The sequence below is a fragment of the Loxodonta africana genome, chromosome 4 (assembly GCF_030014295.1).
Source record: "Loxodonta africana isolate mLoxAfr1 chromosome 4, mLoxAfr1.hap2, whole genome shotgun sequence".
Classification (NCBI taxonomy): domain Eukaryota; kingdom Metazoa; phylum Chordata; class Mammalia; order Proboscidea; family Elephantidae; genus Loxodonta; species Loxodonta africana.
Window position 1 is genome coordinate 5,268,973 of NC_087345.1, and position 23,892 is coordinate 5,292,864.

The 23,892-nt window shown below is 50.0% G+C and overlaps 1 protein-coding gene across 16 annotated transcripts in view; it reads right to left on the reverse strand.

Annotated features, from left to right (window-relative positions):
* The window catches only part of TBC1D22A (TBC1 domain family member 22A), a 465,294-nt gene that overhangs the window by 86,861 nt on the left and 354,541 nt on the right, over window positions 1-23,892 (reverse strand). The window contains exon 13 of one of the 16 annotated variants that reach the window (XM_064283351.1): window positions 3,098-21,894. The exons of the other annotated variants lie outside the window; for them this stretch is intronic. Within the exon in view, the coding sequence (XP_064139421.1) occupies window positions 21,802-21,894 (93 nt within the window). The 3' untranslated portion in view covers window positions 3,098-21,801. Of the gene's footprint in view, window positions 1-3,097; window positions 21,895-23,892 lie in introns of those variants that run through there. 16 annotated transcript variants of the gene reach the window in all.

Here is a 23,892-nt window from a genome sequence, read left to right on the forward strand (position 1 = left end):
TCTACAAGGATTACAGCCAAGAAAAGCCTATGAGGCAGCTCTAGCCTGTCACATGGGGTGGCCACGACTGGGAATCGACTTCACAGCCCAACAACGACACCAAGACCCAGAACATTTCTTCCACTCCGGAAACTCCTGCACCGCCCACAGCTAACCAGAGAAAACCACTGTTTCGATGTCTGTAACTGCTGATTAGTCTGCCAGTTCTGTAACTCCAGCTCAGTGAAATCGACGGTGTTTTGCCATTTTTGGCTGACGTGGTATTTCTGAGACGCAGCCACATTGCTGCTGAACGGCTCTCCACTCTATGAATTCATTGTTCTTCTGCTGACGGGCTTTTGAGTTGTTTCCAGTTCTGGGCTAATATGATAAAGCTGTTATGACTAACCTTGTATAAGTATTTTTTGTGGACACAGATGCTCATTTTTTTAGTGTAAATACCTAGAAGGGGAGGTGTGGGGTCATAACCAAAAGGTTGGCAGCTCAAATTCACTAGGTGCTCCTTGGAAGACCTAGGGAGCGGTTCTCCTCTGTCCTGTACGGTCACTGTGAGTCGGAATTGACTCAATAGCAACAGGTTTTGTTTTGAAGGTAGCTGTATATTTACTTCTATTAAGAAACTGCCAGTCTCCCAAAGTGGCGGTTCCATTCAACATTCCCACCAGCAGTGCATGAGAGTTCTGCTTGCTCCATACCATCGCCAAGGCTCCGAGCTGCCAATCCTTTCAATTTTAGCCATCCTACTGGGTTCGGGGGAAACCCTGGTGGTGCAGTGGTTAAGAGCTACAGCTGCTAACCAAAAGGTTGAAAGTTCATATACACCATGTGCTCCTTAGAAACCCTATGGGGCAGTTCTACTCTGTCTTATAGGGGGTCTATGAGTTGGAATTGACTTGACAGCATCGGGTTCGGTTTTTTTTTTGTCTGTTTTTGTAGTGGGTTTGTGGTTGTATCCCCTATGGGTTAATTTGCATTTCCCTGATGACTAACAATGCTGAACACTTTCTCAGATGTCTATTGGCCATTCATCTATCTCTGTTGTGAAATGTCTGAGTTTTTTGTCCACTGTTTGATTAGACAGTCTTTTACTACTGAGCGATAGGAGATTTTAACTTTTTAGGAGTCCTTTATCAGACAGACATGTTATGAATATGTTCACCTAGTCTGTTGCCTGCCCACTCTGGACTCTGCTCGGTTCCATTATTTTATTAACCATCTTTATGCCAATACCACACTGTTTTGACTACTGTGGCTTGATAGTAAGCCTTGGAATCTGGACATTAAGCTCTACAACTTAGTTCTTCTTTTACAAAATTTTTTGAATTTTGTTATCTTAGCTCTTTTGCCTTTTCACTAAAATTTTACAATCAGCTTGGTAATTTCTATTAAAAAGGGGTGGTACATTTTATTGCGAGTGCAATGAATTCGGAAGAATAATTTGGGGAGAACTGATACGTTAACAACACTGAGTCTTTCATTTCATAGACATGGTATATCTTGCCATATATTTAGGCCTTTAAAATTTCTCTCAATAATGTTTTGTAGTTGTGGTGAAAAAATCTCAAATACCTTTAGTTAAATTTATCCCTAAGTATTTTATAATTTATGATGTTATAAATGGTATTAGCTTCCAAATTTCATCTCTCAATGGTTCATTGCTTATATATAAAACATGTTGTAAGGTGCCGTGGAGTCAGTTACAACTCACAGAGACCCTACGCGCAATAGAACTAAACACTGCCCAGTCCTGCACCACCCTCACAACTATCGCTACGTTACAGCCCATTGTCACAGCCCATTGTTGCAGCTACTGTGTCAATCTTGTTGAGGATCTTTCTCTTTTTCACTGACCCTCTGCTTTACCAAGCATGATGTCCTTCTCCAGGGACTGGTCCCTCCTGAAAACACATACGAAGCACATAAGATGACGTCTCACCATCCTCGATTCTAAGCAACACTCTGGCTATACTCCTTCCAAGACAGATTTGTTTGTTCTTCTGGCAGTCCATGGTATACTCAATATTCTTCACCGAAACCATAATTAAAAGGTGCATCTGAGGCGACTGAAAACACCATGGCTTGGGTCAGGCGCACCTTAGTCCTCAAATTGACATCTTCACTTTTTAACACTTGAAAGAGGTCTTTTGCAGCAGATTTGCAAGGCAATGCTTCATTTGACTTCTTGACTGCTGCTTCCATAGGTGTTGATTGTGGATCCAAGTAACATAACATCCTTGATGACTTCAATCTTTTCTCTGTTTATCATGATGTTGCTTATTGGTGCAGTTGTGAGAATTTCTGTTTCCTTTACATTGAGGTATGAGGTATAATCCATACTAAAGGCTGCAGTCTTTGGCCTTGATCAGTAAGTGCTGCAAGTCCTCTTCACTTTCAGCAAGCAAGGTTTTTCATCTGCATATTACAGGCTGTTAATGTGTCTTCCTCCAATCCTAATGCCCCATTCTTCTTCATATAGTCAAATTTCTTGGATCATTTGCTCAGCATACAGATTGAATAGGCATGGTGAAAGGATACAACCCTGACGCACACCTTTCCTGACTTTAAACCATGCAGTATCCCCTTGCTCTGTTTGAACGACTGTCTCTTGTTTCTATGTGCAATGGAGCTGGTTCTGACTCATAACGACCCCACGTACAACAGAACAAAGCACCGCCCGGTCCTGCGCCACTGTCACAATCATTGTTATGCTTGAGCCCCTTGTTACTTCCACTGTGTCGATCCATCTTGTTGAGGGCCTTCCTCTTTTTCGCTGACCCTCTACTTTACCAAGCATGATGTCCTTCTCCAGTGACTGATCCCTCCTGATGATGTGTCCAAAGTACAGAAGATGTAGTCTCGCCATCCTTGCTTCTAAGGAGCATTCGGTTCACACTTCTTCCAAGACCGGTTTGTCTGTTCTTTTCACAGTCTGTGGTATATTCGATATTCTTCACCAACACCACAATTCAAAGGCATCAATTCTTCTTCAGTCTACCTTATTCACTGTCCAGCTTTCCCATGCACATGAGGTGACTGAAAACATCCTGGCTTCAGTCAGGCGGACCTCAGTCTTCAAGGTGACATCTTTGCTTCTCAGCACTTTAAAGAGGTTTTTTTTTTTTTTACAGAAGATTTGACCAATGCGATGCATCTTTTGATTCCTTCGCTGTTGCTTCCGTGGGTGTTGATTGTGGATCCAAGTATAATGAAATCCTTGACAACTTCAATCTTTTCACCGTTTATCATGATGTAGCTTATTGATCCACTTGTGAGATTTTTGTTTTCTTTATGTTGAGGTGTAGGCTCTGGTCTTTGATTTTCATCAGTATATATTCAAGTCCTCTTCACTTTCAGCAAGCAAGGCTGTGCCATCTGCATATCAAAGGTGGTTAGAGTCTTCCTCCAATCCTGATGCTGCTTTCTTCTTCATAATAGTCCAGTTTCTTGGATTAGTTGCTCAGCATATGGACTGAATAAGTATGGTGAAAGGACATAACCCTGATGCACACCTTTCCTGACTTTAAACCATGCAGTATCCCCTTGTTCTGTTCAAACGACTGCCTCTTGATCCATGTACAGGTCCCTCATAAGCACAATTAATTGTTCTGGAATTCCCATTCTTCACAATGTTATCCATAATTCGTTATGATCCACACACCTGAATGCCTTTGCATAGTTGATAAAACACAGGTAAACATCCTTCTGGTATTCTCGGCTTTCAGCCAGGATCCATCTGATATCAGCAATGATATCCCTGGTTGCACATCCTCTTCTGAATCCAGCTTGAATTTCTGGCAGTTCCCTATCAATGTACTGCTACAGTCACTTCTGAATGATCTTCAGCAAACTACTTTGTACATTTAATGTTCCGATTAATGGATGTTTTTTGCAGCTGCTTCTTCTTGTTTTGAGTCATGTCACATCAGCAAATGAAGGTCCCAAAATCTTGACTCCAGCCATGTCATTAAAGTCAGCTCTATTTTGAGGAGGCAGCTCTTCCCCAGTCATCTTTTGAGTGTCTTCCAACCTGAGGAGCTCATCTTCTGGCATTATATCAGACCATGTTTCGCTGCTATTCATAAGGTTTTCACTGACTAATTCTTTTCAGAAGTAGACTGCCAGGTCCTTCATCCTAGTCTGTCTTAGTCTGGAAACTCAGCTGAAAACTGTCTGTCATGGATGATCTGCTGATATTGGAATATAGGTGGCAGAGCTTCCAGTATCACAGCAACAGGCAAGCCCCCACAGCATGACAAACTGATGTGTCGGGGTAATGAGGGATATTAGTTTGTAATTTTCTTTTCTCATAATGTCCTTGCCTGGTTTTGTATCTGAGTTATGCTGGCCCCATAAAAGAGCTGGGAAGTGTCCCTTCCTCTTCTACTTCCTGAAAGAGTTAGTGTTAGACTGGTATTACTTCTTATGTAAATGGTTGATAGAATTCACCCATGAAGTCATCTGGGCCTGTAGTAGTTTTTGCAGGAAAGTTCTAAATTACTAACGCAATTTCCTTAACAGATACAGGACTTTAAAGGTTTTCTATTTCTTCTTGTGTAATGGTTGGTAATCTGCATCCTTCGAGGAACTGGTCCACTTCATCCAGGCTGTTTATTGTTATAAAGCTATTAATATTCCTTTATTGTCATTTTAGTGTCTGTAGTATCTGTAGAAAGAAGCTCTGGTGGTGCAACAGTTAAGTGCTCGGCTGCTACCCAAAAGTTGGCAGTTCAAACCTACCCAGTGGCTCCACGGGAAAAAGACCTGGTGATCCGATTTTGTAAAAATTACACCCTAGGAAACCCTACGGGGCAGCTCTACTCTGTCATACGAGGTCGCTATGAGTTTAAAATGTACTCAACAGCACCTAACAACAAAAGGACCTCGAGTGATGTCCTCTCGTTTGTTAATGGAACTGGTAATTTCTCTCTCTCTCCATCTGCCCTCTCTTGATTAGCCTAGCTGGAGATTTACCAGTGGTACTGATCTTTTAAAAACCCACGTTTGTTTCCTCTATTATGTGTCCATTTTCTGTTTCATTGACTTCTTTTCATTTTTATTTCCTTCCTTCTACTTACTTTGGGTTTAGTTTGATCTTTTTCTAGCTTCTGAAAGTGGAAATTATTAATTTAAAATCTTTATTCTTTTCTAGTATGTGCATTTAAAGGTATGCTAGCTCTCTAAGCACTGCTTTAGCATTTTCCCACAAATTTAGATAAGTTGTGTTTTATTATCCATTCAGCTCTAAGTATTTTCTGATTTCCCTTTGACCTTTTTGACCTAATGGTAATTAATAATAGCCTTTGACATTCTTCTACATTAATTTCCCAGTTTCTGGGTTCCCAGAAGATATAGTTCTTGAAAATCCAAATGTGAAATGTCTCTGGGTAAAAAGTTAGTAGGCAGAAATCCTCCACCCCCACCGGAGAACCCCGACTTTGAAAGAGGTGTATCTGGTTGTTTCCTGGGCTGTGAGCAGAATTTTTTCTTCTCAAGTTTGAGAATACAGCACTTTCAGAACTCTGGCTTTATTTAAGTGTCTTCATTCCATACTCCCTACTTGTGATGGGCATAAGGTCTTATGTTCTGTCCTATGTGGGTGTCCAAAAACAAGCCCAGAGACTGGCAGCACCCTCTCACCCCATCCTGGGGCAGCTGTAGCACACCTACCCTCTAACTAGTCTGGATTCCTACCCCTTTTTATTTTAGCCTCTGGTGACTATTCTACTTCTCGTAAGCTCTCATGCATTTAAAAGTCTATTTTGATATCCACCCAGCATTTCAGGGCATTGTGAGGGCTGCCTGATCCGCCACATTCAATCACAGCCTACGAAGCCTCCCCGACCCAAGCGGGAAGCAACATCAGGATCGGTGCCCCACACTCCTGGGTTGGCACGTTAGCTCTTGATAGCGCCCTGTCTGTTCAATTTGATTTCCCCAGAAAGATGAGCAACGACTGTGCTTTCCTCACCTCCCAGTCCTGTGTAAAGAAGTTAGTGGGGCTGGAAATGTAGGATGTGGCTGGAGGGTAATGATCCCCACGGGGCAGACCGAGGATATGGACTTCATCTGACAGGCAATTGGGGGTGTGACTGAAGGCTGCTGGGCAGGAAGAGGGCATGACAACTGCCTGGATAGCGTGGCGCTTCTGCTCCTGGGAGGCCCGCTAAACAATGGAACTGGGACAGCACCACTTCCAGGGTCCTGCTGCTTCCCTGAGAAGCTGGGAATACTGCCGGCTGTCAAAGAGCACTCTGAAGGAGCAAACATTAAAATGTGTAAACAAAGAGTTCAGATTAATTGTCGAATCTATTTTTCTAAACCTGCAGAGAAGGAAATTATTCACCTGAGTGGATGTAGCTGAGGAACAATGAGAGACACATTTCCCTCTGAAGAAAAGATTTCAGAGTTGCCTGCAAGGGTTAAGACTCGGAATTAACACAGTGCCCGCTTCCAGCATCTCCTGAGTTGTCATGGTGACACTTCCACCAGAAATCATTGCTACCAGCCAGTCCTCTCACCCAAGTTGGGTGGACTATCAAAACAGACTTTAAATGCATGAGAGATTGCAAGAAGTACAACAGTCACCGTGCCCACTGCCACTGAGTCGATTCCGACTCAGTGACTCTACAGAAGAAAGCAGAACTGCCCCACAGGGATTCCGAGGCTATGCTCTTTACAGAAGCAGATCTTCAGGTCTTCTCTCCCACGGAGCTGCTGGTGGCTTCAAATCGCCAACGTTTTGGTTAACAGCTGAGTGCTTTAACTGCTGTACCACCAGGGCTCCTCAGAACAGTCATCAGAAGCCTAAATAAATAAATAAATAAATAAAAGCGGGGGGATGGAAAACCAGAGCGGTTAGAGAGCACCTCACATACAGCAACACATGTTACGGGAAAAACAAGTGAGTCTACAGGAGCCAGTGGGGGCCATTTCACCAAGAAGCTAAAACAGCCTTCAGCTGGAGCTCGGGCTATCAGCGGCTTGGATCAACAACACGTCCTCTGCTTTACAGTGAAAACAATAACCAGGCTGTCGACCTGATCACATTTTTTTAACACTATTTTTTTTTAAAAACCTACATGGACTGAGGAGTCCCTGATGGTACAAACGGTGAACATGCTCAGCTGCTGACTGAAAGGTTGGAGGTTCAAGTCCATCCAGAGGGGCCTTAGAAAAGGTTTGGTGGTCTACTTCCGAAAAATCAGTGACTGCAAACCCTATGGAGCACAATTCGACTCTGACAGGCATGGGGTCACCATGAGTGGGAATTGATGCAATGGCAACTTTTTTTTTTTAAACCGTGGAATGACGTCTTCAAGGTGTACCAAAAGGCCCCTGACTGCTGTGGGATTTGAGTGCCTGTGTCTGTTTTGAAATATTTTTCCTCATCCTGCCTGCCCTGGGGTCTGGTTGCTAGGCTCATTCCCGCTGCCATCGCTGAACCTGTGTGGGGCCGCCCTAGCCTCCACCATCCCACAGCTTGCAGCTGTAACCCACGGCCTTCGGCTGCCCAAACTGTGCTTGGTAGGACTCTGTGGAAAGGTAAGCTGAGTAGGCTGAGGCCTCCCGCACAGCGCCTTTTTGACATCAGTTTTGGGGCTGGGTCTTTTTTGCCTCTTTGCTGGGCCTCTGCTGTGTTTCGGACATGGTAGGCTGCGTGACGCACCCGGAGAGGTATGGTGTTACTAAGTTACGGAAGATATCAACACTACAGAATAGATCTGCTACTGCAATGTCATGAATAAAAACTTGTTCCCCTCTAAAGCCTGAAACATTCTGTGCATCGTTCCCACCAGGCACACGATTCCCTCTGTCCCCGTGGGCTCTCTGGGTCACATCTATTTCTTCACCTGGTTCCCACTGGGCACACGATTCCCTCTGTCCCCGTGAGCTCTCTGGGTCACATCTATTTCTTCACCTGGTTCCCACAGGGCACACGATTCCCTCTGTCCCCGTGAGCTCCCTGGGTCACATCTATTCCTTCATCTGGTTCCCACCGGGCACACGATTCCCTCTGTCCCCGTGAGCTCCCTGGGTCACATCTATTCCTTCATCTGGTTCCCACCGGGCACATGATTCCCCCTGGCCCCGTGGGCTCTCTGGGTCACATCTATTTCTTCACCTGGTTCCCACTGGGCACATGATTCCCTCTGTCCTTGTGAGCTATCTGGTTCCCACTGGGCACAAGATTCCCTCTGTCCTCGTGGGCTCTCTGGGTCACATCTATTTCTTCACCTGGTCTCTGCTTCTGCTTCAGCAGTTAGAAGAGTCTTTCAATATCATTTTTCCTGGAATAATTTGTTATCCATCATTTTTATGGCAGCATTAAATTTTAAGAGAGAATTGAGAAGAATAGAAAATCTATTGCATATTCCAACCCCCCAAAAAAGCCTTTAATAAATTTAGAACTTTTTAAGTTTTACATTCAAATGTAACCCCAGCACCAAAACCCTACCTGGAGCCGTCGGTCTGTCCTTTATACAGGAGTGGGGGGCCATCACCCGCTCTTGGTTGTGAACAGGCAGACGGCTCTGCTCCATCCTCCCAGCTGGAGGGCGGGCTTTGGTCTGTTGAACTGACCAAGGCAAAGCCAAGAGGCACAGCCAGAGGAGGCTGGTGACAGGGCCTCATTCATCCTTTACCTGAACACAGATGTGGGCCCTAAAGGACACCAGATGAGGCGGATCACTTGGGCCAGGCACCCCCTTGTCTATCTGTCCAGCTGTGAGCAGAATGCCCTGTGCTGGGAGCTGGAACACAGAACCGAGTCAGGCACCACAGTCCCCCCCCCGAAAGGTGGCGACAGGTGTGAACACTGCATACAGTGGAAAGGTGGCGGCATTAAATGGGCCCAACAAATGGCTGAGGGCGCAGAGAAAGAGGCCCTGTATCTGAGCGTGGCATGCAGGCTCCCCAAGAAAAGGGGTGCCACTCATGTGACTTGGTACCCTACTTTCGGCCAAGCGTGTGACCAGGAACCACACTGATGAAAGCCAAGAACTTTGGGATGGAAATTACAACAGGCTATTTCAAGAATCAGCCACCTACCTCGTGCTGGCGAGACTGCAGGGTGGGGTGGCCACGAAGTGGAAGCTGGCCCACTGCAGGGAGCCCCGTTTTACCCCTTCCTGCCGCCCCTGGGTGGGCAGTGGGGCAGCCTCACTCCTTGCCCTGTGAGAGCTGGCCGCCCCGGCTCTGCTGGTGCCCCTTCACCCTAAATTCCCAGAGAAGCTCGGCAGCTACCCCGCTGCACCCCTGCCTGGGTGGTCCCTCCAGGCACACCCCTTTCTGAGCACGCTCAGGGCTGACAGAGAAAAATGGACTCCCAGATATACACACGGGGTGCTTCACCACTTTAACACGTGAGATCTTATACAGTAACACACCATGTCCAGCAGGCCTGCTCCTAGCATCACAGCAAGTGTGGACCTTGCAGGACCAGAGGGCGGCGGGTCTCAGGAGGTCAGCGCTGAGCCCAGCCAGATGCGTAGCCCGCTTTATCATCAAAGCCAGTGACGGGCAGTGAGAAATGGTGCCTCCCCTTCAGGAAGGAAAAGATTGATGTCTGCTTCACACTGACTCCCCGACTGAGAAATGCAAATGCCAAAATCACTTTTATTTATTGGGACTGACTTGTTTGTGTTCCTCTTTCCCAGAACCGGCACAGACCACAGTCGTAAAGCAGTGGTAAGTGCTTCTGGACTGACAGGTTGAATCGCAGGGAGATTAACAGATGGCGTTCCATTTGAAAGGAGAAGATGGAAACACAAGGCTGACTCCTTTCCCTCTTCCCTAAGGGTTTCCTGGTTTAATTCTGATTGTGCAAAAAGAGCGCCTAGCGCGGACTGTGCAGCCTACTCCAGGTGAGCCAGCAGACCTGGGAAAACCAACAAGGGCTAAGCAGGCTGCGTACAGTGTGGTAGGATCTAGAAGGATCTGTCGGGAAGAGCACAGTCTCAAACGCTCACCCGTCTCCACGACTTCCTGGCCGTGACTTTAGATGGATTAATTCCTCTCTCTAAGCTTCAGCTGGAAACACTGGTGATGTAGTAGCGGTTAAGTGCTACCGCTGCTAACCAAAGGGTCAGCAGCTGGAATCCGCCAGGTGCTCTTTGGAAACTCTATGGGGCAGTTCTACTCTGTCCCCACCAGGCACTCCTTGGAAACCCTCTAAGGCAGTTCTACCCTGTCCTATAGGGTTGCTATGAGTCGGAATCGACTCAAAAGCAACAGGTTTGGTTTGGTTTAAGCTTCAGCTGCTTCAGCTGTAATGTGCTAGGTGACACCGTGCACCCTGCGAGGTTGCGGGAGGATTACACGGGCTGATATGTGCAAGGTTTACGTAGTGAGTGGTCCATGGTGTGCCCTGAATAAGTGGTCACTGGTTGCTGCAAAAGACCTCTGACCCAAGCCATGGTGTTTCAATCGCCTCACAGGCGTGCAAGAGCTGGACAACGAATAAGGAAGACTCAAGAAGGATTGATGCATTTGAATTATGGTGTTGGCGAAGAATACTGAATATACCATAGACTACCAGAAGAACGAACAAACCTGTCTTACAAGAAATACAACCAGAACGCTCCTTAGAAGTGGGGAAGGCGAGACTTCGGCTCCCTTACTTTGGACACGTCATCAGGAAAGACCAATCACTAGAAAGGCACTGTCTTGGTCATCTAGCGCTGCCATAACAGAAATGCCACAAGTAGGCGGCTTTAACAGAGAGAGATTTATTCTCTCACAGTAAAGTAGGTTAAAAGTCCAAATTCACAGCGTCAGCACCATGGGAAGACTTTCTCTCTCTGTCAGCTCTGGAAGAAGGTCCTTGTTCTCAATCTTCCCATGATCAAGGAGCTTCTCAGGAGCAGGGACCCCGGGCCCAAAGGACATGCTCTGCTCCTGGTGCTCCTTTCTTGGTGGTATGAAGTCCCCAGCTCTCTGCTTGCTTCCCTTTCCTTTTATCTCTTGAGAGATAAAAGGTGGTGCAAGCCCCACCCCAGGGAAACTCCCTTTACCTTGGATCAGGGAGGTGACCTGAGTAAGGGTGTCACAATCCCACTCTAATCCTTTTAACATAATATTACAATCGCAAAATGGAGGACAACCACACATGGCCTAACCAAGTTGACAGACACATTTTTGGGGGGACATAATTCGATCCGTGACATTATCGTGGTTGGTTAAGTAGAGGGCCAGTGAAGATGAGGAAAACTTTCCATGAGATGGATTGACACAATAGCCAATGGACTCAAACACACCAGTGATCATGGAGATGACACAGGCGACATTTCCTTCTATTATACACGAGGTCGCCATGAGTTGGAGCCAAATCGAAGGCAACTAATAACGATGACCACGTGTTTATTTTTCTCCAATAGTCTGGGGTATCAGCTACTAAAATGGTCCCTCATTAAAAAAAAAAAAAAGCGCCTAAGTATGGGGTTCAAGTATTTACACAGAAGCTTGTCACTTCAGTATCAGCAACCTTACAAAACATTTATGCCCTTAGATTCCCAGAAATGGAATCACTGGGTCATCTTAAGTATATAATCCAAAACAACAGGGAATGGCAGGCCACACCGGAAGTCAACAGCACTGCAGTGGGAAGACTGACCCTGGCCCGTCCGAGAAACGGGCAGGACGCCGGCGAGGACAGTGGTGTTGAGGAGCTTAGGCTCGGAGGGATCCAAATGTACTTCCACGCACAGAGGCTGGTCCAACAGCTACGTATCGGTCTGACACGCGCCACACCGAGCGCAGGCCTGGGGCTGCTCAGAGAGGCCGTGACGGAAGAAAGAAATGCTCCTGCAGGACAGAAGCACCCACGCAAGCTCGTCCACAGCAGGGCTCGGGCCGGGTCGGGAGACGTCCCATTCTCACCACTCAGACCCAGAGCAGACCCGTTTCCAAGGCTTGTGTTCTGGATCCAATTTGCAACAAAAACACACGGAAACCTGGAGGTTCTTTGCTGAAACTCTTCCAGTTTGGTCTCAACGCCAAAAATTTCAGCTAGTAATTTAGTGGAATTAACTCCTTTAAAAACTTGCTTTTGCAACCTTTGTTGGGTTACTAGGTTTTGCAGCAGGAGTTATTCTAACAATGTGCACTATAATTAGCCGCTTAATGCTATCAAGAAAACTGATGAGCCTTCATGAGTTGAAAAACAGCCCCAAACGGGGTTTATTAACTATCCTGGACTGAAAATAGGGCCCTCCTGCCTCAGTGAGCCACATGTAAAAAAACGTGCAGTCACAAATAACATGTCTAATTACGTATTAAACCAATTCTCGCCTTCACCTTTTGAATTTCGAGACTCCTTACCTCGTGTATCATTTTAATGATTTTTCCAGTTCATTCCCAGGGAATCTGGCAGCTGGGAATTAATTAATGGGCACAATAAGGAGGCTGCGGGCATTGTTTCCCTCACAATCGCAGCCCTGGCCTCATCTGCATGTCTCCTTTTATTCTAAACAACGGCACTGCTGAGATTTCAGCATGAAATTGTTAGCTCGTTAAAAAGGACACAATCATATCCATTTCCACAGATATTCATCAATTATCACATTTCACTGCAACACAAGTCCGTGAACAGAGCGCCACAACAGCTTCTGCCCAGGTCTACGGATGTCACAGGTATTTCAATGTGACCCTGCGCCTCGGCTTGATGAGGTGATCTGGGACAATTTCAGCAATGGAGAAACCCTGTGTGAGAGGCAGACGCCCGCCCCTGAAACAATGACCCACAGGGAAGTCCACCCTGGAAGGGGCACCATCATCTCTGCTGCAGAGACATCAAAGAAGGACACGCTGCCCCTGGGCAGGGCTGGCTCCCTGAGGACCAGTAGCTGATGGGTGTTGGCTTGGTCCCCGTAAGGGAGGGGAGGGGAGAAGGGTCATACAGAGGCTGTCCTCTCCAGATGGTGGGCCATGAGGAGGGGCCACCAGGCTGGCGGCCAGTGGGGCCCACAGCGGGTGCTTACCCTGGTAGAGGGTTCTTGTGGAGAAGGGCAGTCTGGCTCCCCATGCTGGACTCCTGCCCACCAGCTTACCAAGGAAGGGCACGGGCCAGGAGACCAGAGCCTGCCTGTGGCCAGGTGTCCCCCCAGCACTTGGTACTGCTCGTGGTCCACGTATCCACCTGGCACGGTGTGCTATTCTGTACTCATCACTGCCCGTGGCCCAGGTGAACTGCAGACCTCCTAGGTAGGTGGTGACTCTCATCTTTCACTTCAGCACACAGTGCTGGGACTGGTCCATCACTCATGAAAAGATGGACAGGCGGACAAGACGGCAAGCCTGGCAGTGTCTGTCCACGTCCCCGGGCAGCTCGGCTGGCCAAAGGACAAGCAAAGCAAGGCATGCATTTCTGTTCTTAGTTTGTTTCTTTCAAACAACAGCCTATCAGAGGCTCAGGCACCCCAAGCACCTCTGCCTGTCCCAGCCCGTCCCTGATGGTGTCCCTCCACTGTCCTGAGCCCTAACAGGGCAGACAAGCATGTGCTGTACCAGTCTGCGGCCCTTCAGCAGCCCTAATGCGGGAGCGTTTCTGTCCCTGGCTCCAGCACTCAGGGACTGACGGTACGAGGACTCCTGGAGGCAGACACAAAGAGAAACTGTGCAGAAAGGTACAAAGACCCCATCAATCCTCTGGCGTGTTACTGCCACTGCTTTGTTCCCCTGGGTCCCCTGTGGAGTCACCTCTTCAGGACCAGATGAATAAAGGAGGAGGGAGGCCTTATTAATCTAAAACAATACCTGAGCTGACAATGGTCTTCTGCCTCTAAAGTCCCTGGAAGACAGCCTGGTGGCCCAGTGGTTAAGTGCTCGGCCGCCAACTGAAAGGTCAGTGGTTCAAACCCACCAGCCACTCCTTGAAAGAACAATGTGGCAGTCTGCTTCTGTAAAGATTACAGCCTTAGGAACCATATGGCAGTTCTACTCAATCCAATAGGGTATAACCCATTGCTGTCAAGTTCATTCAGACTCAGAGAGACCCTAGAGGACAGAGTGGAATCACCCCATAGGGTTTCCAAGGAACAGCTTGTGGATTTGAACTGCTGACCTTTTGGTTAGCAGCCTGAGCTCTTACCCAAAACTTAGCTTAAAGTGCTTGGCTGCTAACAGAAAGGTCGATGGTCTGAACCCACCAGCTGCTGCATGGGAGAAAAATGTGACTGTTGGCTTCCATAAAGGTTAAAAGAAACCCATTGCCATCAAGTCGATTCCAACTCATAGCAACCCTACAGGACAGGGTAGAGCTGCCCCATAGGTTTCCAAGGAGCAGCTGGCTGATTCAAGCCGCCGACCTTTTGGTTAGCGGCCTGAACCTTAACCACTGCACCACAGCCTTGGAAACCCTATGGGGCAGTTCTACTCTGTCCTCTAGGGTCGCTGTGAGTCAGAATCAACGCAACAGCAGTGGGTGGTTTTTGGTTTGGATCAGGCCAGGCATATCAGGGACCTGTATGAAGCAGGGGACCTGCAGAAATCCCAGCTTTTACTAACAGTGCCCACCCCCTCAAAATGAAGATTCACAGTTACCTATCCAGAGAGAAGCATTAAAGGAGTACTGGATTTTTTTAAAGGCAGGCAAAGAACTGGGCCGACAGGCTGCAGGCCAAGACTGGAACAGCCAGTTGAGGCGCACTGAGAGCATGGCCTAGGGTCTCCTGGCCACCCAAGAGGGACGCCTGCTCCATATGAGAGTCACAGGGTCAACACACTGCTGAGAAGCCAGCTGCCCCAGGCAAGCAGCCAACCCCACGATGGAGACTATCGTCCCACCAAGGTCCCTATTCCCTGCCGGGGCAACCACCTGCAACCAGGTGGGCTGGAATGCACCTCGGCCCCTTCACACTCAGGTATGTCACCTACCCAGAGTGGACAGACGGTGACACGCTGCTGGGTGAGCTGTCCTTCTGCTGGGTCTGAGCCTCTGCACACCTGGGGTGTTGGAGAAGTGGCAGTGGAGCCCTCCGCAACCTCCCAGCTGCAGCTCTGCCTGCCTGCTCTCCTACTGCGCGCCCCACACGTCCCAGTGTGCGGACACTCTGAGAACACAGCCTGGGGCCGCGGGAGGGTTCTAGCCACATGTCCTCGCACGCACGTGTGGCTGCTTTGTGACTGTTCTTATGCACTTTGGGGTGCTTCTCTTCAACAAAACCACCACATGCTTTACGTGTCTAACCAGCTGCCACTGAGTCGGCTCCAGCTCATGGCGACCCCACCCATGTGTCAGGGTAGAACGGTGCTCCACGGGGTCGACCTCACCCCTGTGTCAGGGTAGAACTGTGCTCCATGGGGTCGACCCCACCCATGTGTCAGGGTAGAACTGTGCTCCACGGGGTTTTCAAGGGCCGACTTTTCAGAAGAAGGTCGCTGGGCCTTTCTTTGGAGGCGCCTCTGGGTGGACACGAACCCCCCAATCTTTCAGTTAGCAGCCAAGTGTGTTAACTGTGCCGTGCAGGGACCCTTTTTACATGTATGTGTGCTGTTGCTGGGTGCCGCTGAGCTGACTCTGGCTCATGTGGACTCCATGTGACAGAGCAGAACGGCCCCACGGGGTTCCTAGGCTGTAATCTCTACCTGACCACGCCACCAGGTCTTTCCCTGATGGAGCTGCTGGGTGGGTTCAAGCCACTGACTTTTCGGTTAGTAGCCAAGCACTTAACCAGGCCTCCTTCCAACACGTATACCTTGGTTTATTTAATGGCCAGGGGCTTAATTCCCAAAATGTTGTTGGAAAGCCACAATGGCGGATTTTTCATGAAGTCAATCCCATTCCCTATTACCCTGGATACGCTTGTTTTTCCCTGGCTTACTGAAAGCGCTCTGAGTCTCCGGTGACACACAGACTCGCAGCGAGGTGCCACATTCCTGGGTCCACGCGTCCAGCTGCCTACTGGGCCCTTTGCCCCAGAGGTCTCCAAGGCCCTCTCACTCAGCGTACCCACAGTGGCCTCAGCGTTTCTCCTGCTCACCTGCTCACCACACCTGACATGTGGGTTGGCCAAGGGGCTCGGGGCACAATTCAGAAAGTGGTGTAGGAGCCTAGGAGTTCCTGCCTGAGGACTTACCTGAACACGTTTGCTTAGAAAAATAATAACAGGGTGGAGTGGAGGAATGTGCTGTCTCATTAGGGGGAGAGCAGCTAGGAGTATGTAGCAAGGTGTGTTTAAGTTTTTGTACGAGAGACTGACTTGATTTGTGAACTTTCACTTAAAGCACAAAAAAAAAAAAATTTTTTTAAAGTAATAATAAAAAAAAAGAGAGCGCCCATTTCCCAGCAGCAGGAAGGGAGTGAGGAGGGCTGGCTTCGCCCAGGGGTCAGGCTCCAGGCACAGCAGCCTGGGGCAGGTCCTTCCCTTTGCACCTTTGGAATTAGATGCAGGTGAAGGGCAGAGACTAAATGGCCTTTAACCTGTTGGCCTCCTAAAATAAAACGGAAAATCTGAGGATATGACCCCTTAGGTCTCCACCAGAGAGTCAATCAATCCGGTGAAGGTCCCTGGGTGGTGCAAACAGTTTGCACGCAGCTGCTAACTGAAAGGTTGAAGGTTCAAGCCCACCCAGCGGCACTGCGAAAGAAAGGCCCTGATGATCCACTTCCATAAAGACTGTTGTTGCTGTGTGCCATCAGGTCAATTTCCACTCATAGCAACTCCCTGTGTCAGAGCAGAACCGCCCTATGGGGTTTTCTTGGACGTAATCTGTAAAGGAGCAGACTCCCAAGTCTTTTCTCCTGCAGAGCCGCTAGGTCGGTACAAAATACCAACTTTGTGGTCAGCAGCCTAGCACTTAACCATTGCACCATCAAGGCTCCTTTCTGTAAGATTAGAGTCACAAGAACCCAACGGAGCAATTCTACTCTGTAACACATGCAGTCGTCCTGAGTCGGAATCGACTGGGCAATGGGTTTGGGTTTTTGTTTTAATGGAGGCACAGTGGATAGCAGCAGTGGTTTTGGCTGCTAACCAAATGGTCAGCAGTTGAAATCCACACCAGCTGCTCCTTGGAAACCCTGTCCGGCAGTTCTACTCTGTCCTATAGGGTCGCTGTGAGTCAGAATCGAGTCCACGGCACCTACAACAACAACAACAAAGTCTTCACGGAGAAACAACCACAATAAAATAAAATCTTTAAAAATGTTTACTTCTTGACACGCCTGCCCCCAAGGGACAGGGCAGGAGGATGGGGAGAAAACAAGGCCCCCACAGAAGCAGGTCCAGGAGGGGCCCAGCTGGAGGCAGGGGCATCCTGAGAGGGTCCCCGCTTTCTGCTTCCGCTCAGAAAGTTAACACCTGTGCAGAGTCGGCTCTGCCACCACTGCTCTGAAGCTGGAGTTGGGACTTCTTAACCCTTCACCAATGTTGGTCAGGAACCAGAAAGAGACTCACAAAACCACGATTGATAACTGATTCCTCTCGTTGAAGAATGCATGGGTACGTTACTCTCTCTGTAATGACGGTGATTAAAGTATACAGTACATTTTTCAAAAGACTCTGTCAACGGCAAGGAGGAAATTAAAGACACCGCTAGAGTTAACGTTTATTCTTTGTGAAATTTAATTAAAAGACGCACATTCCTGACACCTTAATGAGCTGAGGTTCTGAGCACAAAGGAGACAAAAGGAGCTGGCAGCAGAGACTCTCCGAGTTCAGGAAGACCCAGGTGTTCCTGGGACTCGAGGTGGTGGCCAGGATGGCAGGACCCGGGGTACCCAGGGGCAGCCCGGGCTGTGTCCACTGCTGGGCGAGGCAGGCCCAGTCTTGGTAGTTCACTGATGACAGTGCCTTCCCATCAGTGAGAAAAGGAATGCTGTTTTCTGAGAACGCACCACATCTCTTTACGCAGGATAAAACGCCATCAGGAAACGGATCAGCGCGAAGCATTTAATCCCTCCTGACATTAACCAGGTTGAGCACAAGAGCCAGTCTGCAGAGACACTCAACAGGGGCTTCAATTTCCCTAACCCTGCCTTTACAAAGCAGAGTGGCTTCCCATGGACAGCCCTGCCCAGGGCAGCCAGCGGGCTCTGCGTGATGGTGGGGAGGGCCCAGCCCCCAGGGGACAGCAGCTTCTTGGCCAGGAACACACATGGGAAGGACACCAGGCCTGCCCGGAGGTGCCCCTGCTCTCCCCGAATGTGTCCAGGTACCCCAAGGGGCTGCCGTGCGGGCTAAGCACAGGGGCAAGGTTGTTCCTCCTCGAGCAGGGGGCCACCCCTGCATGAGCACCCCAGCCTGCATGTAGGCTGGCCCTCCAGGGCTGTGAGACCAGGTGTCCCGATCATTCCCAAGGGCTGCCTCCCATTCTGGAGCTCAGAGGTGACTCCGCATGTGAGAGGTTCTCACACTTGGGTGGCAGGATTCCAGAGGGTTCGAGGGGGGAGGGTGCTGCCCAGTGTGAGAAGGCCTGGTGGACACTCTGCCCAGCCCTGTGAGGTGGACGCAGCAATGACTGCTATCCTAGAGTTAGGGGAGAGGGGGCCAGGAGCCTCACTGTCAACCATGGCCACAAACCTAGCACTGGGCAGAGCTGACATAGGCGGCACGAGCCTGCCCCTCGCCTGGCTTCACTGCCTTCCACAGGATGCAAAGGGAGCTTGCACACCAGATGCTGTGCCCTGAGCTCCCCACAGCCCAGTGGGGGACACCCATCCTGTCACACTGAGGACCAGGAGGCTCAGGCTGGGCTGAGGACCCTCCAGGCCATTCTACCACAGCTGGGAAGCAGCAGTGTGAACCTAAGCCCTAGGCCCTGTGGGCACGCCGGCTACCATTTCTGCTGCTACCATGCTGGCTCCAGCAAAGGAGGAACATAATAATAAGTTGTAAAGTGGCCTGAAACCTAGGAAGAGTGGAACAATTAGGAACTTTGGAGTCATTTTCCACAAAGTGAAAAAGCCTGGCCGAGTTGGGTGGGAGGACATGCCCCTTGGCGCCCCTCCTCCCCCAGGAAGCAGCCTCACAAAGCAAGGATCAGCTGAATGCTGGAAGGTGAGAATGGGGCTGATTAAAATTCATTTGCATATGTATTCCCATTTTTAATATTCAAGAAATGAAGACTTGCAATACTTCCTTAGTAATTTAGCCTTAATTCATATTTGGATATTTCTTTGTGTGAGACCCACTTGCTTTGTGAGGTGACAGGGAGCAGAAAGCCCCTGGGAAAAGGGGTTGCTCACTTGGAAGACCCCTGGAGGAGGCATGGGGCCAAGGCCTCCCCAGGTGGAGGGGAGCTGGGCCAGGGCCTCCCCAGGTGGAAGGGAGCTGGGCCAGGGCCTCCCCAGGTGGAAGGGAGCTGGGCCAGGGCCCAGGGCTCCATGTGGAGAGGGCAGGACAGAGCCCTGCTTGCTTGGCGGTCCCATGGCTGCTACGCTTGGCAATGGGAGACTAAGCAAAGGCCCAGGGCAGGGACCACATCAAACATGCGTGCAGGCAAGCCCATCAATGGAAATGATGAAAATCAACTCTGCTTTATCTCCCACTGCTGATTCAACCGAACATTCACTCTGAGAAAAACCCTTTTCCTTATCATCTCAAACTTCAATACTGTCAGTAGACGCCCCTCCGGTCAGGCGCATGGACACAAGGCCCAGGGAACGCCAGCTCGGTGGAGAGTGTGCGGGCTCCTGGACACAGGCCAGCTGTGCCAGCATAATGACAGCAACGGTGGCAGGAAGGAAGTCTCCTGGAGTCGGGATGAGGGGCAATAGAGCATTCACTTAGAGGGTCACAGCCCAGCTGCTTCACACAGCGCAGAGGGCAGCACTGACTGCTGGCCTGAGAGTGCCACGGTCACTAAGTGGGAGGGGTGCCCTGCCTTTTCCCACCCTGGGCAGTCCAGTGAGTCTGAGCACGTTCAAGGCCTGGGAGCATCACCGTCACTAAGTGGGAGGGGTGCCCTACCCTTTCCCACCCTGGGCAGTCCAGTGAGTCTGAGCATGTTCAAGGCCTGGGAGCATCACTGTCACTAAGTGTGAGAGGTGCCCTACCCTTTCCCACCCTGGGCAGTCCAGTGAGTCTGAGCACGTTCAAGGCCTGGGAAACCCTGCAGGAAGCGCTCAGCTTGACCCTGCACTGGCCAAACATACCCGACTAGGGGCCGTTTCTGTGGCCTCCTGGAAAGAGGGGCGCTGGCGCGGAGAAACCCCTCTTGTCCTCTCCGCCATCGCACAGAGTACCAGCCTCCAACCTAGCTGCATCAGAATCACCTGGAACCGGGGGTCTGTTAAAGCACAGGTGGCTGGGCCCACCCCCAGAGGCTCTGACCAGTAGGTCTGTGATTGGGGGAGGCCGGGGGCGCAGTCTGAGAACCACAGCCAGAGATTAGCACAGGTTCTGCTTGATGGCAAAAAGCGGGGGCTTCCCTTGTCACCCTTTCTAACTTCAAGACAGGGAGGAAAGCAGCCTGATGATGTGAGGGAGGTACTCCTAAAGCGCTCTCTCCTTCTTACCAAGCAGCTGGGGCCTGGGTTCAGGATTCCCTGATGCAAAACCACAAAACGCTAAAGGTTTAGGCAGACGCCGGGCCACAGAGTGCTGCTTCTGTCCTGTTGCTGAAGAAGTCTGACAGCTCCAGGTGTTCTGGTCACCACCAGAGGCACGTCTGAATTCCATGCGCCATCTTGGTGCGTCTGTTAGAGTTCAGGGCTGGATGTGGTGGACACCCAGTGGACACCCATGGCCGGCATGAGCGTAAGGTGGCCCAGCCTCTTTGGACAAGTGTTGGCAGTGTTCCAGAAAGTTAAACCTACAGCCAGCGCCTACCTCACAATGCAGCCATCCACTCCCAGGTATTCACCCTGGAGGGACGAAAGCCTGTGTTCACACACAGACTGCACCGAGTGCTCACAGCAGCTCTGTGTGTCAATAAAGCACAACTGGAGACACTGTAGTATCCCTCAACAGGTGTCATGTGGTACAGCCATGTAATGAAATGTTGTCGTTAGGTGCCATCGGGTCTGCTCTGACTCATAATGACCCCATGTACAACAGAACAAAACACTGCCTGGTCCTGCGCCGTCCTCAGAATCGTTGCTATGTTTGAGCCCGTTGTTACAGCCACTGTGTCAATCCATCTCGTTGAGGGCATTCCTCTTTTCCGCTGACCCTCTACTTAACCGAGCATGATGAAATGTTACTCAGCCATTGGTTTAGTCATCTAGTGCTGCTGTAACAGAAACACCCCAAGTGGATGACTTTAACAAACATAAATTTAATCTCTCACAGTCTAGGAGGCTGGAAGTCCAAATTCAGGGCATCAGCTCCAGGGGAAGGCTTTCTCTCCCTGTCAGCTCTGGAGGAAGTCCTTGTCATCAATCTTCCCTTGGTCTAGGAGCATCTCCGCACAGCAACCCCAGGTCCAAAGGATATACTCTGCTCCTGGCACTGCTTTCTTGGTGGCATGAGGTCCCCCTGTCTCTCCGCTTGCTTCTCCCTTTTATATCTCAAAAGAGATTGGCTCAAAATACAACCTAATCTCACTGGATCCTGCCTCATTAACATAACTGCCTCTAATTCTTCCTCATTAACATCATAAAGGTAGGATTTACAACACACAGGAAAATCACATCGGATGAGAAAATGGGGGACAATCACACAATACTAGGAATCATAACCTGGTCAAGTTGACACATGTATTTTTGGGGGACACAATTCAATCCATAAGCCATAAAAATGCACAAACTACTGTTAACGCAAAAACACGGATGAATCTCAAATGACAACAGCAAAAGAAGCCAGACACAAGAGAGCACATACCATATTATTCCACTTAGGTAAAATTCTAGAACAGACAAAACTAAATTCTTGTGAGTGGATTTTGGTCTGTGTGAAGCCCGCTGTAAAGGGCTGTCGCCATCCTGTGTGTCATGCTCAGCTTCCGGGCGGGTACCTACAAGCAGAAGGAGCTCGGTCAAGGACTAAGGTTACGAGGATGGCAGGGCAGGATACCGCCCTCAGGGACGCCCAGGAGCACAGCAACGTTGCGGGGCACATGGAGGTGGAGGGCCGAGCTGAGGGGAGAAGGAAGAGGGCCTGCTGTCTGTCTCAGGGAGCACAGTGGAGCCTTTCTTCATCGTCCGACGACGGTGTCTGAGGTTCTCAGAAAGGACGATGTTTCCGGAAAGATGCCGCGATGGGGAGGAATGTGGCCCACGCCCTTTAGGAGTTCACAGTTGAAAGATTCCAAAGGTGCTCTCCAACAACTGTGAACATCATTTCGAGGGTGGCGGGAAAAAGATGTGGCAGGTTGCTCCCGTGAAGATTACAGCCTTGGGACGCCTATGGGGCAGTTCTACTCTGTCCCGCAGGGTCGCTGTGAGTTGGAACGAACTCGATGGGAATGGGTTCTGGGAAGCACATCTTCAGTGGGCCTTTGAGAGTGCAATCTGAATGACAACCTTCTTCTGACTGCCCCAACGAGGGGCCCTGAGGTGCCCTGTGCTGGCGAGAGGCCAGAGCCAGCCACACCCCAAAGAGCAAGAGGGCTCCCCAGGAGCCTCGCCTCCAAGCTGAGTTGTCACCACACTATCCAACAGCACCCCCCTGCTCTGAAACCTGGTAATTACTGGCCTGCCCAACCATCAGCTACTTTCCTGAAAAAGACAGAAACCCTTAACCATACCGGCAAAGGCTTAAAGGCGCCCGATTCCACTTGCTAGGAACGCATGGGAACTGGCTGCGGCGACTGGGCTTTAACGATAAGCTGAGCCGACAAGTGCCAAAAGCATGTACCACGGCCAGGGCGCAAGAGCTGCAGTCCTGTCCAAATGAGTCTCCTTTCCAGAGCCCCCGAGCCCCCAGGGTCCCAGTTAGAGTCGAGATGGCCCTCGCACATGCGGTTGGTTCCCTGGATGTCAGCAGACCCACAGTGCTTCCAGAAGCTCGTGCCCAGGAGCACACAGCCCTCTGCAGCTGAACAGGAAGGAGACACACGAGGTTGAAACAGCACCCTGTGAGTCACAGGTGGTCCTCTTCGTGAGCAACTTAAAATAACAATATATGTATTATAGCTATAATGTGTGAACGTCAGAAAACCTGCTGCTCCGTGGACAAGGCACCAACAGACCTGGAAGCACATGGCGTGGGGGGTGTTGCCAGAACTGAGGCAGAAAAAACACAGGCCTGTCAGTAAAATTAGTTCACAATGGAAAAGGGTCCTTTGGTTCCTTTGCTCTGGATATCAAGAGTTAAAAAATCTACATTCACACGTTCTTTAAAAGACTGTTGTTAGGGGCCTTTGAGTCGGTCCTGGGCTCATAGTGACCCCATGCACAATGGAAAAGGACTATTGTGATCCATAAGGTTTTCATCGGCTACTTGTCAGAAGTAGATCTCCAGGCCTTTCTTCCTAGTCTGCCTCAGTCTGGAAGCCAGGCCCAGGCCCCATCCTCCCTAGGAGCTCCCACTAAGAGGAAGAGGAAGACGCACTGATGGAAGGAGAAGGCCCCATGGGGAGGAGAGTGGGCTAGTGGAGCCCACAGCAAGTGGCCCTGGGTGGCTCTCCCCACTGCTGTCACCGCTGTCCCTCAGTACAGCAGCCTCGTGTCTGGAGCAATTGTGTTACTCACCTTCACGGCCCAGTCCTGCCAGCACCTCTGAGGCCTGGACGGTGGGCGAGAGAGAGGTAGCTCAGGGCCAGGACTCACACGTGGCCGCCCTGGGCTTCGGCCTCTGCCCTGCACTGACGATGAGCAGGTAATGGAGCTGCGAAGCCATGGCCCTCAGACACCTGCCTCTGCACGCGCGGGCTGCAGTCTCTGCCCAGCACCCTACACTGTGTCCCCATGCACAGAGTAACAGCAGAGTGTAGTCACTCAAAGGACACTAAGCCCTGGACATGTCCTGGCATTCATCTCCATCCCCGTGGCGCTGGCCCCTGGCCCTGCTC